Here is a 15,870-nt window from a genome sequence, read left to right as displayed (position 1 = left end):
GGTTCCTCCTGGCAGCCGAAGCACGGGAGCCGCTGCCGGGGAGCGGCGGGGTGCTGGCGCAGCCAGGCTGGCTGCGGCTCGGGAGGGTTTGCACCGAATCCTCCACGCATGTGGATCCACGCGCAGCTTCGCTCAAGAGATTTGCCTGAACAACACCCAGAGACATCGCTGCGGTGCCAGAGCGGGCACCGGCTGTGCCGCAGCCCTGACCCGGCCCCGCGGCCCCTGCGCCAACACCGCTGTCCCGGCCACCCCGGCACCCCAGGCAAGGGCGCCATCCCCATCGCCGGGACCTCTGGCTGAAGAGCAGCTCCAGGACGGGCAGCACAGCACAACACAGCGTTCTGTGGCACCAAACCGCGCCATCGCGGCTCCCTGATCCAAAAGCGCAAATGAAAACACACAGGGACTGCATGACCTCCAGCCCGGGGGCGTTGCTGAGCTCCCCCCGCGCCTGTGGGGCTCCCGTGGGGCTCCTGTGGGGCAGCCCAGCGGGATTTGCCCAGAGACATTGACAAACTGCCGCCACTTTGGCCCCGTTAGCGCACGGACACCGGTGCCGGCAGCCCCGCTCCGCGGCGTCACCGCCCGGCCGCCCCGCTCCGGGACAGCAGGGGGTTCATCTCAGCCTGGCCCAGCTGAGATGGGCTGTGGTGACTCCACAGCCAACAGGCACCGGCTGCCCCACGGCACCGGCACCGGCGCCAGCACACAGGGGCTTCTCAGCTGCTCATGAGAGGTTTTGCGTGCAGGAGGTTGGGCTGGCCCGGGGGCCCCGTGGCCTCGTCCCCTCCCTCCTCCTCCTCCTCCTCCTCCTCCTCCTCCTCACCCCTCTGCACATTCACAGACCCCTGAGCAAACTCCTCTGGAGCTGCACAGCGAGTGGGGAACCCCTGCAGTCACCGCTGCGGTCACCGCTGCTGTCTCCATTGGTGTCACCGCTGCTGTCTCCATTGGTGTCACCGCTGCGGTCACCATTGGTGTCACCGCTGCTGTCTCCATTGGTGTCACCGTTGCGGTCACCATTGGTGTCACCACTGGTGTCACCATTGGTGTCATCGCTGCGGTCACCATTGGTGTCACCACTGGTGTCACCACTGGTGTCACCACTGATGTCTCCATTGGTGTCACCGCTGCGGTCACCATTGGTGTCATCACTGATGTCTCCATTGGTGTCACCGCTGCGGTCACCACTGGTGTCACCACTGCTGTCACCATTGGTGTCACTGCTGTGGTCACCACTGCTGTCACCATTGGTGTCACCGCTGTGGTCACCACGGCCACATCCCCCCTGGGCGTCCAGCATCCCCAGCGCCGGGGTCCCACGTGTCCCCATCACCGCCCAGCGGGCCCGGGTGTGACACGGGGCGCATGGCGGGCGCTGGGGGATCCCCGGGGTCAGGGGACCCGCCAGCACAGCCCCTGTGGAGCGGGACCCCCGGGAGCCCGGCGCTGCCGCGGGGGCAGGCGAGCCCACGGGGATCGCAGCGGACACACGGAGCCGGGGCTTCCCACGGACACGGGCCGTGCCGGGGCCGCGACACGGCGCGGGGACGGGAAAGGCGGCGCGGAGACACGAGCCGGGTGCGGGGTGAAAACGCACCCAGAGCCGGAGATGGAAACTGTCTGGGGGTGAATTTCAGGCTCAAACCCCAACTTTGTCAGCTCAGTCGCTCTCCACCTGCGGCGCTGCCACCTGACGCCTCCACAGTATCACAGTATGTTCTGGATTGGAAGGGACCTCAAAAGATCATCTAGTCCAATCCCCCTGCTGGAGCAGGAACGCCTAAGTGAGGTTGCACAGGAACATGTCCAGGTGGGTCTTGAATGTCTCCAGAGAAGGAGACTCCACAACCCCCCTGGGCAGCCTGTTCCAGTGCTCTGTCACCCTTACTGAGAAGAAGTTTCTTCTCAAATTTAAGTGGAACCTCTTGTGTTCCAGCTTGATCCCATTGCCCCTTGTCCTATCATTGTTTGCCAACGAGAAGAGCCTGGCTCCATCCTCATGGCACTCATCTTTTATATATTTATAAACATTAATAAGGTCACCCCTCAGTCTCCTCTTCTCCAAACTAAAGAGACCCAGCTCCCTCAGCCTTTCCTCATAAGGGAGGTGCTCCACTCCCTTAATCATCTTGGTTGCCCTACGCTGGACCCTCTCCAGCAGTTCCTTGTCCTTCTTGAACTGAGGGGCCCAGAACTGGACACAATATTCCAGATGGGGTCTCACCAGGGCAGAGTAGAGGGGAAGGAGGACCTCTCTTGATCTACTAACCACCCCCCTTCTAATACATCCCAGGATGCCATTGGCCTTCCTGGCCACAAGGGCACAGTGCTGGCTCATGGTCATCCTGTTGTCCACCAGGATCCCCAGGTCCCTTTCCCCTACACTGCTCTCTAATATGTAATTTCCCAACCGATACTGGAACCTGGGGTTGTTCCTGCCCAGATGCAGGACTCTACACTTTTCCTTGTTAAATTTCATTAGGTTATTCCCCGCCCAACTCTCCAGCCTGTCTAGGTCTCGCTGGATGGCAGCACAGCCTTCTGGCGTGTCAGCCACTCCTCCCAGCTTAGTGTCATCAGCAAACTTGCTGATAGTACACTCTATTCCCTCGTCTAAGTCGTTAATGAATATATTGAATAATACTGGCCCCAGTACTGACCCCTGAGGTACTCCACTAGATACTGGTCTCCAACTAGACTTCGCACCATTGACTACCACTCTCTGGCTTCTCTCCTTAAGCCAGTTTGTAACCCACCTCACTACTCTATTGTCTAGACCACACCTCTGCAACTTAGCAACTAGGATGCTGTGGGAGACTGTGTCAAAGGCTTTACTGAAGTCAAGGTAGACCACATCCACGGCTCTGCCATCATCCATCCACCTTGTAACATTCTCATAAAAGGCTATGAGGTTGGTCAAGCATGACTTACCCTTGGTAAAGCCATGCTGACTGCCCCTAATAACCTTCTTATCCTTGATATGCCTTGAGATAGCACCAAGGATAAGTTGTTCCATTACTTTCCCAGGGACAGAGGTGAGGCTGACCGGTCTATAGTTACCCGGGTCCTCCTTCTTGCCCTTTTTGAAGATTGGAGTGACATTTGCTTTCCTCCAATCCTCGGGCACCTCTCCCGTTTCCCAAGACTTGGCAAAGATGATGGAGAGCGGTCCAGCAATGACCTCAGCCAGCTCCCTCAGCACCCGCGGATGCATCCCATCTGGACCCATGGATTTATGGATGTCCAGTCTATTTAATTGCTCCTTAACCCAGTCCTCATCAACTAAAGCAAGCTCCTCCATTGACCTCGCTTCATCTGGGGTCTCAGGGGTACAGGGCTCCCCAGGACAGCCTCCGGCAGAGTAGACAGAGACAAAGAAGGCATTCAGTAATTCTGCCTTCTCTGTATCTTCCGCCACCAGGGCACCCACCCCATTCCTCAGTGGGCCTACATTGCCTCTGGTATTAGTTTTATCCGCTATGTATTTGAAAAAGTTCTTTTTGCTGTCCTTGACCCCTCTCGCCAGCTGTAATTCTAAGGAGGCCTTGGCTATCCTAGCTGCCTTCCTACATCCTCTAACAGCAGCCTTATATTCCTCCCAAGTGGCCAGCCCCTGCTTCCATGACCTGTAAACTCTCCTCTTCTGCTTGAACATACCCAATAGATTCCTATTCAACCACGCAGGCCTCCTGGCTCCCTTCCTTGACTTCCTACGTGTGGGGATGCTCTGATCCTGAGCGCGGAAGAAGCAATCTCTGAATGCAATCCAGCTCTCTTGGGCCCCTTTTCCTTCAAGCAGTCTTGCCCATGGGATTTCCCCCAGCAATTGCTTGAAAAGGCCAAAGTTAGCTGGAGCTCAGGGGTGACTGAGCGTGCTAATCCCGCCCAGGTCTGTGCCGGGCTCGGCTGCCAGGCAAACCATCCAAACACACCGTCCAGTGTGGAGGCTGGTGGACACCCAGACCCGGGCAGGGCTTTGCAGGAGAGGAACAGCACAGGACCATGGAAGTGGCTTGGCTGGAAGAGCCCCTGGAATCATGGAGTCCAACCATAACCCACCCGGCACTGCCCCATGTCCTGAGAACCTCATGTCCGTCTGTCCAGCCCTCCAGGGCTGGTGACTCCAGCACTGCCCTGGGCAGCCTGTTCCAATGCCCCACAGCCCTTTGGGGAAGAAATTGTTCCCACATCCAACCTCAACCTCCCCTGGCGCAACTTGAGGCCGTTTCTTTGTGTCCCTGTCTCCCCTCAGCTCCTGTTCTCCAGCTGAACCCCCCAGGTCCCTCAGTCTCCATCACACTTGTGCTCCAGCCCCTCACCAGCTCTGTTCCCCTCTCTCCACTGGCTCCAGCACCTCAAGGGGTGTCCTGTAGTGACGGGTCCAGAACCGCCCCCAGCACTGGCGGTTTGGCCGCCCCAGGTGCCAGCACAGGGCCGGTCGCTGCGCCGGTCCCGCTGGCCCCCGCGGTGCTGGCCCGCTGGCCGGAGCTGGTCCCGCAGGTGAGATGTGCCGGCACGTGCCCGGGTGACGAGAAGGAGCTGAAGATGGCAGCGAGGTGAACTGAAGCCTCTCGGGCACTGTGGAGGTGGCACCTGGGGACAGCCCTGGGCCGGCGAGCCCGGGCAGGGACACGGGGACAGGACGGCTGGTGGGGGGATGCAGCGGCACAGCCCGGCAGCGGGGACACAAAGGGACCCACAGCGCCGCGTCCTTTGGAACAGTGCAGCGCTGGGCACAGGAGGAACCGCAGGGACCGTAAACCCTGGCAGCCTAAACATCAACACACAGAGGCGGCTCCGGGGAGCAACCAGAGGCGAGGCCAGCGCTGGGCACCGCGGCACGGGACCGGCACGGGCTGCAGGGCTGAGCACGGGCTGGGCACCGGCGACCCGGTGAGCAGCCAGCGGGTCGCTCAGCAGGGACCCGGGACAGGCTGCAGGGGACACCGCGGAGCGGAGCGGGCAGCGCGCTGAGTGCGGCCGCAGGGACGCAGGACCAGTGGCACCGGGTGCTGGAGGGTCCTGAGTGACGACACCCACCCGTGGCTGGAGGGTCCTGAACGTTGACACCCACCCGTGGCTGGAGGGTCCTGAGTGATGACACCCACCCGTGGCTGGAGGGAACGCGGGAGACCCGCAGCCCAGCAGGAGCAATCGAGGAGCTGCAGGAGCAGAGCACCCGTGGGTCTGACTCACACAGGGGTGGAGGGGACGGCTGTGGGGCGGGACAGCTGTGGGGTGGGCAGGCAGCTGTGGGGTGGGCAGGCAGCTGTGGGGCAGGGACAGCTGTGGGGTGGGCAGGCAGCTGTGGGGCAGGGACAGCTGTGGGGTGGGCAGGACAGCTGTGGGGCGGGCAGGCAGCTGTGGGGCAGGGACAGATGTGGGGCGGGCAGGCAGCTGTGGGGCAGGCAGGCAGCTGTGGGGCAGGGACAGCTGTGGGGTGGGCAGGCAGCTGTGGGGCGGGCAGGCAGCTGTGGGGCAGGGACAGCTGTGGGGCGGGCAGGACAGCTGTGGGGCAGGCAGGATGCCCGCCCCTCCTGGCTCCACAGCCCCGGCTCGCACACCTTCCCGCGGTGCCGGAGCCGCTCCCGGGCTGGGACCGCGGGAGCCAGCAGGCCGGGCCCATTTCCGTGTCCGTCGCACGGGTAGCGGTGTTTCACCAGGACACGGGGGTGGCGGCGCGGGGCGAGCGCCGGGGCCGCGCCGCAGTCACCAGCGCCGTCTGCTCGGCTGCCGGGACGCCCGGGGGCCGCTCGATCACCCGTGGAAGCGCGTTCTTTGTCAGGGAAACAGCAAACGGCTCTGCAATCAGGATGGAAAGATGCAAAAAGACTCAATGTCTGGAAGCCGAAGCCAGACAAACCCACACTGAAAATCAGAAAATCACATGCAAAATGTTATGGGTGAGGCCGATGAACCCCTGGATTAAACGCATCGAATTGGAACAGTCACAGCCACTCAAACGGTTTTGAGCAGACACGGCTCATTTTCTGTATCGGGAAGTTCTAAACCCTGTTTCTGCTTCCCACACAGCGCACGCGCTTCTCCAACCTGCCGCTGCTTTCGCATCCAGCACCGACACCTCCCCGGGATCTCAGATCTCACCTCCCGTGGCTCAGCCGCCCCCTCCGCAGGCTCCGGAGCCGCGCGCTGCGCCGCCCCCCGCCCCCGACACCCACACGGGGTCACAGTGACCCCTGCGCCGCTTTGACACCCACACGGGGTCACAGTGACCCCTGCGCCGCTTTGACACCCACACGGGGTCACAGTGACCCCTGCGCCGCTCCTGGCCATGATCCCACACCAGCACCGGGCTGGGCCGTGACGTCTGATCGAAAACTTCATCACCAAACCGGGCCATCACCCTTGTCCTGTCACAACAGGCCCTGCTCTAAACTCTGTCCCATCTTTCTCACGGGCCCCTTTTAAGCACAGAAAGGTGCACTCAGGTCTCCTGGAGCTTCTGTTCTCCAGCTGAACCCCCCAGCTCTCTCCCCTGTCCCAGCAGAGCTGTTCCAGCTGCCCCCGTCCCTGCAGCCCGTCCAGCAGAGCCCGGAGCAGCCCAGCCCAGTTCATCCCAGCCCTGCCCAGCTCAGCTCAGTCCAGCCCAGCCCAGCTCAGCCCAGTTCATCCCAGCCCAGCTCAGTTCATCCCAGCCCAGTTCAGTTCATCCCAGCCCAGCCCTGCCCAGCTCAGCCCATCCCAGCCCAGCCCAGTTCATCCCAGCCCAGCTCAGTTCATCCCAGCCCAGCTCAGTTCATCCCAGCCCAGCCCTGCCCAGCTCAGCCCATCCCAGCCCAGTCCAGTTCATCCCAGCCCAGCTCAGTTCATCCCAGCCCAGCCCAGCCCTGCCCAGCTCAGCCCAGTCCAGCTCAGCTCAGCCCAGCCCAGCTCAGCCCACTTCAGCCCAGCCCAGCCCAGCTCACTTCAGTTCAGCCCAGCCCAGCCCAGCCTAGTTCAGCCCAGCTCAGCCCAGCCCAGCCCAGCCCATTTCAGCCCAGCCCAGGTCAGCCCAGCCCAGTCCAGTCCAGCCCAGCCCAGCCCAGCCTAGTTCAGCCCAGCTCAGCCCAGCCCAGCCCAGCCCATTTCAGCCCAGCCCAGGTCAGCCCAGCCCAGTCCAGTCCATTTCAGCCCAGCTCAGCCTAGTTCAGCTCAGCCCAGCCCAGTTCATCCCAGCCCAGCCCAGTTCATCCCAGCCCAGCCCAGCCCAGCCCAGCTCAGCCCAACCCAACCCAGCCCAGCCCAGCCCAGCCCAGCCCAGCCCAGCCCAACCCAGCTCAGCCCAGCCCAGCCCAGCCCAGCTCAGCCCAGCTCAGCCCAGCCCAGTTCAGCTCAGCCCAGCTCAGCTCAGCTCAGCCCAGTCCAGCCCAGCTCAGCCCAGCCCAGCTCAGCCCAGTCCATTTCAGCCCAGCCCAGTCCATTTCAGCCCAGCCCAGCCCAGCTCAGCCCAGCCCAGCTCAGCCCATTTCAGCCCAGCCCAGCCCAGCCCAGCTCAGCCCAGCCCAGCCCAGCCCAGCTCAGCCCAGTCCATTTCAGCCCAGCCCAGCCCAGCTCAGCCCAGCCCAGCCCAGCTCAGCCCAGTCCAGCCCAGCCCAGCCCAGCCCAGCTCAGCCCAGCCCAGCCCAGCCCAGCCCATTTTAGCCGCCGGGCCCCGCGGGGCCGTGTCTCCGACACCCCCAACGGCGGGAGAGAGAAGGGGCGTGGCCGGCGAGCCCGGCGGCTCGGCGCGGCTCGGCGCGGGGCATGCCGGGAGCTGTAGTCCCGGCGCCGGCACTGACCGCAGGGAGGCTCTCCCCGGCCGGGGACAGGACTGCAACTCCCGGCGTGCTCCGCTGGGAGGACGCGGCGCATGCGCATCTCGAAACTACAGCTCCCGGCGCAGCCCGCGGGAGGCGCCTCCGCGCGTGCGCAGCGCGGGACTACAGCTCCCGGCGCCCCCGGCGGCGGCGCGATGGCGGCAGGTGCGGGGCCCGGCCCGGGCTGACGGGCGCTGCGACCCGCGGGCGCTCCGCTGCCGCCATGGCGCTCATCGAGGGCGTCGGCGACGAGGTGACCGTGCTCTTCGCGCTGCTGCTGGTGGCCGTGGTGCTGGGGCTGGCCTGGGCGTCCACCCGCGCCCCCGAGCCCGCCGCGCCGCCCCGCGCCGCCGCCGCGCTGCCCGAGGAGGGCCCGCCCGCCGCCCCCGGCCCCGGCCCCGTTCCCGTCCCGCACAAGGCCCCGGCGGCGGGGGCGGCCGCGGCGGCGCCCGAAGGGGCGGACGGGCTGGCGGCGGGGCTGCGGCCGCGGGCCGGGGCCGCCCCCGCGCAGGGGCCGCCCGCGGGGGAGGACGGCGGCCCCGCCGAGCCCACCATGGTCCTGCGGCTCAAGTTCCTCAACGACACGGAGCGCCTGGCGCGGGTGCGCCCCGGAGACACCGTGGGCGCCCTGAAGAGGTGAGGGGAGGGGAGGGGCGGTTCTCCCGGCCCCGCCAGGGCCCGCTCGCGGCTGCCGGGGCGGCTCTGCCCTTCCCGGGGCGGCTCTGCCCTTCCTGGGGCGCGGCGCCGCCCTCGCCCGGTGCGGGTGCGCGTGCTCCCGTGTCCGGCCCCGGCAGCACCGGCGGCCCGGCTGCCCGGCGCTCCGGTACCGCGGGGCAGCGCGGGCGCTCCGGGGGGGTGGAGGGGGCGCTGCCCCCTGGATCCGTGACCTCCCCCTCCTTCCCCCGGCCCAGGGCCCATTTCCCCGGGCAGGAGCAGCAGGTGCGGCTGATCTACCAGGGGCAGCTGCTGCGCGACGATGCCCAGAGCCTGGCGGCGCTGCACCTGGGCCACAACAGCGTCCTGCACTGCCACATCTCCCAGCACAGCCCCGCGCCCGCGCCCGCCGGCGCCCACGCCTCCGCAGACCCTGTGCACGCCGCCCTCAACGTGGGCAGCCTGATGCTGCCGCTCTTCGTGCTGATGCTGGCGGTGCTCTGGTACTGCCAGCTGCAGTACCGCCACGTCTTCACCGCCACCGCCACCACCTTCCTGGCCGGCCTCACCCTCCTCTTCAGCTTCATGGCCTTCACCATGTACCGCAGATAGCACTGCCCCGTGCCCGCAGGAGCCGCCGCGCCGGGGCTGCCCGGTCCCGCTGGCGTCTGCCGGCCCTGGAGCCGGGCCGGGCCGGGGCTGCCCGGGGGCTGCGGGACCCGGTGTTGCGGGGGGGCTGCCCGGGGGCTGCGGGACCCGGTGTTGCGGGGGGGCTGCCCTGGGGCTGCGGGACCCGGTGTTGCGGGACCCGGTGTTGCAGGGGGACTGCCCTGGGGCTGCAGGGCCCGGCGGGTCCCAGGGAGCCGGTGCTGGGCAGGGACGGCGGCTCCCCCGCAGGGCGGCCCCGGGGCTGCTGCTGCTACCTCGGGGGGTGCCCCGGCCCGCCTGCCGCTCGTGCCCGGGTCGGCGGAGCCCTGCCCGGGCCACGGTGTGCTGCCGGTGCGGGGCTGTGCGGGGCGCGGGCCCCGTCGCTCCGTGACAATTAAAGAGCAGAGACTGACCGACGTCCGGCTGTGTGCGGGGGCGGGGCGGGGCTCGGCGGGGGGCGGGGCTGCGGGGGGCGGGGCCTGCGTCTCGGGCCACGCGTTCCGCAGAGCCGCTGCGCGCATGCGTCGGCGCCGCCCTCGCTCATTGGAGGATTCGGGGTGACTGCACGTGCGTCGCTACGCACACTGCGGGAGCCCGCGCGCCCGGCTCCGCCCCCGGAAGTGTGGGCCTCGCGGGGGGCGGGGCCGTGGGCTCCCCGGCGCTGCGGGGGCTGACGGGAAGATGGCGGACTCGGCGGCCGGGAGCTGCTGAGCGGCCGGGGCGGCGGCGGCTCCAGCGCGGCCGACAGCGCCATGTAGGGCGGGCGGCGGGGCGGGCGGGCCCGGGTGGGCCGGGTGGCGCGGGCGCGGTGCGGTGCGGCCCAGCCCGGCGCGGGGGTCCCGGGAGCGGGCGGGATCGCTGGGGGGCGGGGCGGGCCGGGGTCCCGGTGCCGGGCGGGATGAGTGCGGGGGCTGCCCGGGGCGGGCCGGGGTGGCGGTGCCGGGCGGGATCGGGTCGGGCCGGGGTGGCGGTGGCGGTGCCGGCGCTCCCCGCGGGCCGGGCGCCCGCGGCCTGACCGCGCTGTCCCCGCAGGGTCTCCCGCCGCTCGGCCGCCGCCCGCCCCGCCGAGCCCCGGCCATGCTGCGCCTGCGGCCATGGCTGCGCGCCCTGAGCCGGCCCCGCGCCCCGCCGGGCCCGCCCGCCCGTGAGCGCCGCGGCCCCGGGATGCTCCCCGCCTGCTGCTGCGCGGGCAAGGCCAAGCCGCGGGCCGTGCTGCTGCCGCTCGACCCCTACGGGCCGGGGCTGCTGCAGCCATGGGCCCCGGACGGCGGGCGGGCCCGCGGGCACGGCAAGAGGAAGAGCTGGAGCTTCATCCACGAGAAGATGAGCTACGACACCTTCTTCACCATGAAGCGGCTGATCGAGCGGTCGCGCAGCGTGGGGGAGGTGCTGCGCTGGGTCACGCAGAACCCGGGCAAGGTGTCCGCCAGCCACTACCCCATCGCGCTGCACAAGCTGGGCCAGCTGCTGCAGCACGGCCCGGCCCCCGGCGCCGCCGACGGCCGCGCGCCCGGCCCCGTGCTGGAGCAGCCCGAGTTCCAGGCGCTGTGCCAGGCCATCATCAGCGGCTGCGCCAAGTTCGATAACTTCAGCATCGTCAACTGCCTGTACGCCGCGGCCGCGCTGGGTGAGTGCGGGGCTGCCGCGGGGGCGGGAGGGGACGGGGCAGCGTGTCGGTGTCGCTCCGACTGCCGTGCAAGGATACAACCGGGGACAGGACAAGGGGCAGTGGGTGCAAACTGGAACACAGGAGGTTCCACTTGAATATGAGAAGCAACTTGTTGGGGTGAGGGTGGCAGAGCCTGGCCCAGGCTGCCCAGGGGGGTGTGGAGTCTCCTTCTGTGCAGACATTCCAACCCGCCTGGACACCTTCCTGTGTAACCTCATCTGGGTGTTCCTGCTCCATGGGGGGTTGCACTGGATGAGCTTTCCAGGGCCCTTCAACCCTGACACTCTGGGATCTGTGATACACACTGAACCAGAGCCGTATCTGGGCTCGTGTGTGGCTGTGTGTGCCGCGGTGGCTCCGTGGCTGCACAGCTGTGTCCCTGCCAGGCCGGGCTGTGCTGGGGGTGCAGCAGGAGGGCTCGGGGACAGGCGGCTCCAGGGCTCAGCCCCTGCTGTGCCCAGCGTGGCGGTGCCAGCGCTGCCCGTGCCATCAGGACAAACTGCTCCCCAGGTTCTGTTCCAGTCCCTGAGAATCAGCAAACGTGCGAGGTCTGAACCTCCGCAAGCCCCGAGCCCTCGGTCGCTGAGCGTCTGATGTTTGGGAGGAGGATTCGGACTAATTGAGTCCTGCACAGCAGCAGCTGCTGGGCTGGAACCCTGCAGGTTCTGCCACCCGCAAGCAGGAGACACGTCAGGGGGTGCCCGCAAGGAGGGGACATGTCAGGGGTGCCCGGTGCTCCGTGTCCGGCAGCCCCTGCTGTCCTGGTGGCTGTTTTCCTGGTGCGGGCCGAGCGGGTCGGGCTGCGTGTCGGTGCAGGAGCCAGAGGTGCCGTGCGGGGGGACGGTTCTGCCGTTCCGTGTCCGCTGTGGGTGCATTCGCTGGCACTGGCTCGGGCTGCAGGGCCACGCCCCCGGCCCGCACCGCGTTCCCCGCCGGCGCCCTCGCCGCCCCGAGCTGCTCGTTAGTGCAATGGGAGCGCGCCTGTTTGAGGCCTTGTTAAGGAACAAAGCAGCTGCTCCATCCAATTCCTCACTTTCCGTCTCCTGACCGTGTTTGACGAGGGGTGAAACACGACGGGCCGTGGGCTGTGGTGAACCTTCCCGAATGCTGTCGCGGCTGCGGGCCCTGGCCCGGCACGGCGCTGCCTGCGCCGCCGGCAGACGCCCCTCCTGACACACGGGCGCCCTTTGGCTCTTGCCGTAGCTGCGCTGTGACCCGGCCCCGCTCTGGCCGTGGCTAGTAATGAGACAGGGGGTAGCAATTCCCCAGGAGCTGGGTCTGAACAGCCAAAGCTGAACTGGGAACAGGACAGGGCTGGGAGTGCGGAGAGATTAATTGCTGTTGTACGCGGAGAGCTTTGAGTTTGTAATGTGCTGGCATCTCGTTTGCTTTGGAAGCAGAACTTTGTTTGAAGTACTTTTCCACGTACTTTATTTATCTTTGGGAAGTCTGAGGCTTTAGGAGTCACCTTGCTCTTGCGGGTGACCTGGACTCCTGCGGTGCTGGGGTGGGGGACAATCCCAGGGCCCCCCGTGACTTGTTCTGCGGTGCTGATGTGCCGGTGTTCCCATCAGCCTTTGCCAAACCCTTCACTTCGGTTTGCTCACCAGCCAGCACTGCACGTCCGCCCTCCCGCGCGTGCCGGAGCCGCGGGGCGCGGTGCCGGCAGTTCGGGTGTCCCTAACCCCTTCCCGCAGGGCTGCCTGGGGAGTCCGCGCTGGTGCGGGTGCTGGAGGACGAGTCCCGCAGCCGCCTGGGCCGCTTCAACCAGAAGGACGTGTCCATGGTGTTCAGCAGTGTGATGCGGCTGCACCCGTCCAGCCCGCACCCGCTGGTCGAGTCCTGCCTCAGCAGCCTGGAGCGGCACCTGGACCGCGAGCGGCACCCGCAGACGCTCTTCCTGCTGCTCTCCTACTACCGGCTGCGCGCACAGGCGCTGCAGGGACACGCCGCCTCCGACCAGCAGCTCGTCAACAACCGCAAGATCCTGCGGCTGGTGCGGCACACGCTAGGGCAGGTCAGCGCCATGCGGGAGCACGAGCTGGCCCTCCTGGACGAGATGCTGGCCCTGTGCGCCCAGGAGGCCAACAACAAGGCCCTGGAGGCAATCTTCAGCTCCCAGCTCTTCTACGAGAACCGCCAGGAGCGATTCATCCGCAGCATGGCAGGTGTGTTGGGGATGGGGACGGCTCGGCGGGGGTCCCAGGTGTGCCCGCAGGGGGCGCGGGGTTCCCTCTGCACCCTGGGCAGCCTGGGGTCCCCTGACCTGGCCTGTGGGGTCTAGGGGCTGTGAGGGACCAGCTGGGGGCTGTGAGGGAGCAGTCGGGGGCTGTGAGGGACTCCGGGGCTGTGAGCTGGGGCCTTGCTGCGTGTGGCGGTTGGTGGCAGCAGGGGCGGGAGCAGGGGATGCTCTGCACCATGGCCAGGCTGTCCCTGCCCCCCGGGCTGCCCTCTCTCCCCAGACGGGGAGCGGGCTGGTCCCAGGGGTTGCACAGAGGGGCCTCCGCTCTGTGCACATTCTCGCGGTTCCTCTGGTGGTGGGAACTTTCCTCTCACCGGCCCGGTAACGCGGTGGGTTCTGGCAGGTGCCAGGTTTGAGGTGCTCCGGTGGTCCCTGCCTGTGCTGCCGCCCCTGCCCTGGCTGCTGGGGGGCTGTGGCTGGGCCGGTGTCCCCCCGACACCCCCCGCTGTGTTTGCTCTGCAGAGTGGCTCCCCAGGAAGGCGGAGAACCTGACCCCCTACACCATGGCCCTCATCGCCAAGTACGTGGCCCGGCACCGGCTGCGAGAGCCGCGGCTGCTCGACACCATCGCGAACTTCCTGCTGAAGCGCGGGGAGCAGCTCGATAGCAAGGTCAGCGTCCCCGGTGCGCCTGCGGCTGAGCCGATGCTGGGGGCGCACGTCCCTGCCCTGTGCCCTGGTCCGTACGGTGCTCAGAGCCCGATGCTGGGTCCTGTCCTGTGCCGCGTCCTGCTGCCCGGCCCAGCGCTGGGTCACAGCACAGGACACACATGGAGCTGCTGGAGAGGGGCCAGAGGAGCCCCAGGAATGACCCGAGGCTGGAGCAGCTCTGCTGGGGACAGGGGAGAGAGCTGGGGGGTTCAGCTGGAGAACAGAAGCTCCAGGAGACCTTAGTGCGGCCTTTCTGTGCTTAAAAGGGGCCCGTGAGAAAGATGGGACAGAGTTTTGAGCAGGGCCTGTTGTGATAGGACAAGGGTGATGGTTCAAACTAAAGGAGGGAGATTCAGGCCGGACATGAGGAAGGAATTGTTGCCCTGAGGGTGGTGAGAGCCTGGCCCAGGTACCCAGAGAGGGGTGGATGAACCATCCCTGAGACACCCCAGGCCAGGCTGGACGGGGTCTGAGCACCCTGAGCTGGTGACGATGTCCCTGTCATGGCAGGGGGGGCACTGGGGCTGGGAAGGTCCCTTCAACCCGAACTGTTCTGTGATCCTGGGACCCCCTCTCCTGCCACAGGTGATCCAGAAGCTGGTGTTTCCCTTCAGCCGCATGAATTACCGCCCGTCCAACCACAGCGAGCTGTTCCCCAAGCTGGAGGCCATCCTGGAGCAGAAGGCCGGCAGCTCGCCCCTGGCCACCGTCAACATCCTCATGTCCATGTTCCAGCTCAGCCACTTCCCCCAGACCGTCCTGCACCAAGTCTTCTCCCCGGCCTTCATCACCAACGTCATGAGTACGTCGGGGCTGTTGGACGTGGGGTGGGTTTGGGAGCGCGGGACCGAGCCCACTCCCCAGCGCCGGCTCGTGGGTCAGCACCGCGGCTGAGCCGGCCGTGCCGCGCAGGCAGCCCCTACGCGCTGATCGTGCGCCGGTACCTGTCGCTGCTGGACGCGGCGGTGGAGCTGGAGTTCCGCGAGTACAGCGGCCCCCGCCTCGACCCGCGCTACCGCGTCCTCATGTTCGAGCACGCGCTGACGGCCGACGAGGCCAACAGGAAGTACAGGTGAGCGGCGGGGCCGCGGCGCGGCCGGGAGCCGGGCGGGGGTGCGGGGCGCGGGGCTGTCCCCGGCTCGGGGGGCCCGGCAGGGGTGGCGCTGGGGGAAGGTGCGGGAGGTCCCTGTGGAAGTGCCCGTACGTGGAAACGCCTGCTGCACTGTGGAAGTGCTGCTGTGCTGGTTTTGGGGAGGAGCTGTTCCTCAAGCAGCAAGTTCTGTGTGCGTGCCTTGCAAACTTCATTAACACCCGTAACCCGGGCTCCGAAGCCTGTAGAGGAGCAGTGAGAATTGTAGAGTCGTTTAGGGTAGAAGAGCCCCTCAGGTCATCGAGTCCAACCATTCCCCCAGCCCAGAGACTGACCTGTGTCCCTGACAACATCATGTCCGTCTGTCCAACGCCCGCTGCCCTGGGCAGCCTGTTCCAGTGCCCAACGGCCCTTTCTAGGCAGTAGAGCGTGTGCGGGGCAGCAACACCGGGAGCTTTTCTGCTGGATGAGCCGAGCGTGTCCCCGCTGCCCACGGCTCAGGGCTCTCCTGGCTCCCAGGGCCCCACACCCCCGTGCAGCTGTTTGCAGGGGGAGGACGTGGGGGCCACGCGCGTCCCCGCTGCCTCCTCTGACCCCCTTTCCCGCAGCTACAAGGGGCTGGTGGCCGAGGCGCTGCGGCAGCTGGTGGGGGAGGAGTGCTACCGGCAGGACGAGGTGCTGCCCCCCGGCTACTGCACAGGTCAGGCGGGCCCTGCGCGGGGGCTGGGCGGGGGGCTCTGGGGCGGCAGGAGCCCTGCAGCCGTCTGGCTGCGTGGGGGCGGCGGGCGGGGGCTATTGAGGGCAGAACTGGATTTGCTGCCTTGTCACCACCTTCCCCGTGCCACCGCGTCCCCGGTGCTCGAGGACAGAGCTCACCGAGCTGGTGGCTTTGGCAGGGGGATCCCTGCGTGCCCCATCTGCTGCCCTGGCCGTCACCGTCCCCTCGGGGCACGTGGGGTCCCCGAGCCGCTGTCCCGTCACTGGGGGTCTCAGGGCCGGCTCTGACCCGTGTTCTCTCCGCAGACTTCCTGCTGTGGATCAACCGCTCGGGCACCGTGCTGCCGCTGTCCCGTGTCCCCGCGGCCGCCAAGGCCCCCCCCGCCCACACCGCGGCC

At 67.1% G+C, this 15,870-nt stretch overlaps 2 protein-coding genes across 2 annotated transcripts in view; both read left to right on the top strand.

Moving 5' to 3' along the window:
• The first annotated feature begins 7,937 nt into the window (after nt 1-7,937).
• On the top strand, nt 7,938-9,516 carry TMUB1 (transmembrane and ubiquitin like domain containing 1). Its single transcript, XM_080339715.1, has 2 exons — nt 7,938-8,438; nt 8,714-9,516. The coding sequence occupies exons 1-2, from the start codon at nt 8,026-8,028 to the stop codon at nt 9,066-9,068; spliced, it is 768 nt and encodes a 255-aa protein (XP_080195841.1). The 5' UTR covers nt 7,938-8,025; the 3' UTR covers nt 9,069-9,516.
• Nucleotides 9,517-9,733: 217 nt separating this feature from the next.
• Nucleotides 9,734-15,870, top strand: part of FASTK (Fas activated serine/threonine kinase) — a gene marked incomplete at its 3' end in the record, with an annotated part of 9,460 nt that continues 3,323 nt past the window's right edge. Inside the window, exons 1-8 of the mRNA XM_080364254.1 lie at nt 9,734-9,858; nt 10,137-10,731; nt 12,471-12,941; nt 13,478-13,626; nt 14,251-14,467; nt 14,578-14,737; nt 15,364-15,455; nt 15,779-15,867. Coding sequence (XP_080220380.1) covers nt 10,182-10,731; nt 12,471-12,941; nt 13,478-13,626; nt 14,251-14,467; nt 14,578-14,737; nt 15,364-15,455; nt 15,779-15,867 — 1,728 coding nt within the window. The 5' untranslated portion in view covers nt 9,734-9,858; nt 10,137-10,181. The remainder of the gene's footprint in view (nt 9,859-10,136; nt 10,732-12,470; nt 12,942-13,477; nt 13,627-14,250; nt 14,468-14,577; nt 14,738-15,363; nt 15,456-15,778; nt 15,868-15,870) is intronic.

The sequence above is a fragment of the Nesoenas mayeri genome, assembly GCF_963082525.1.
Source record: "Nesoenas mayeri genome assembly, chromosome: 2".
Lineage (NCBI taxonomy): Eukaryota > Metazoa > Chordata > Aves > Columbiformes > Columbidae > Nesoenas > Nesoenas mayeri.
This window is presented reverse-complemented; position numbering and strand designations above follow the sequence as displayed.

Coding starts and splice junctions, on each gene's coding strand:
- TMUB1 (XM_080339715.1), top strand. CDS start 8,026: ATGGCGCTCATCGAGGGCGTCGGCGACGAGGTGACCGTGCTCTTCGCG. Junction 8,439..8,713: donor ACCGTGGGCGCCCTGAAGAG/GTGAGGGGAGGG, acceptor CCCCCGGCCCAG/GGCCCATTTCCCCGGGCAGG.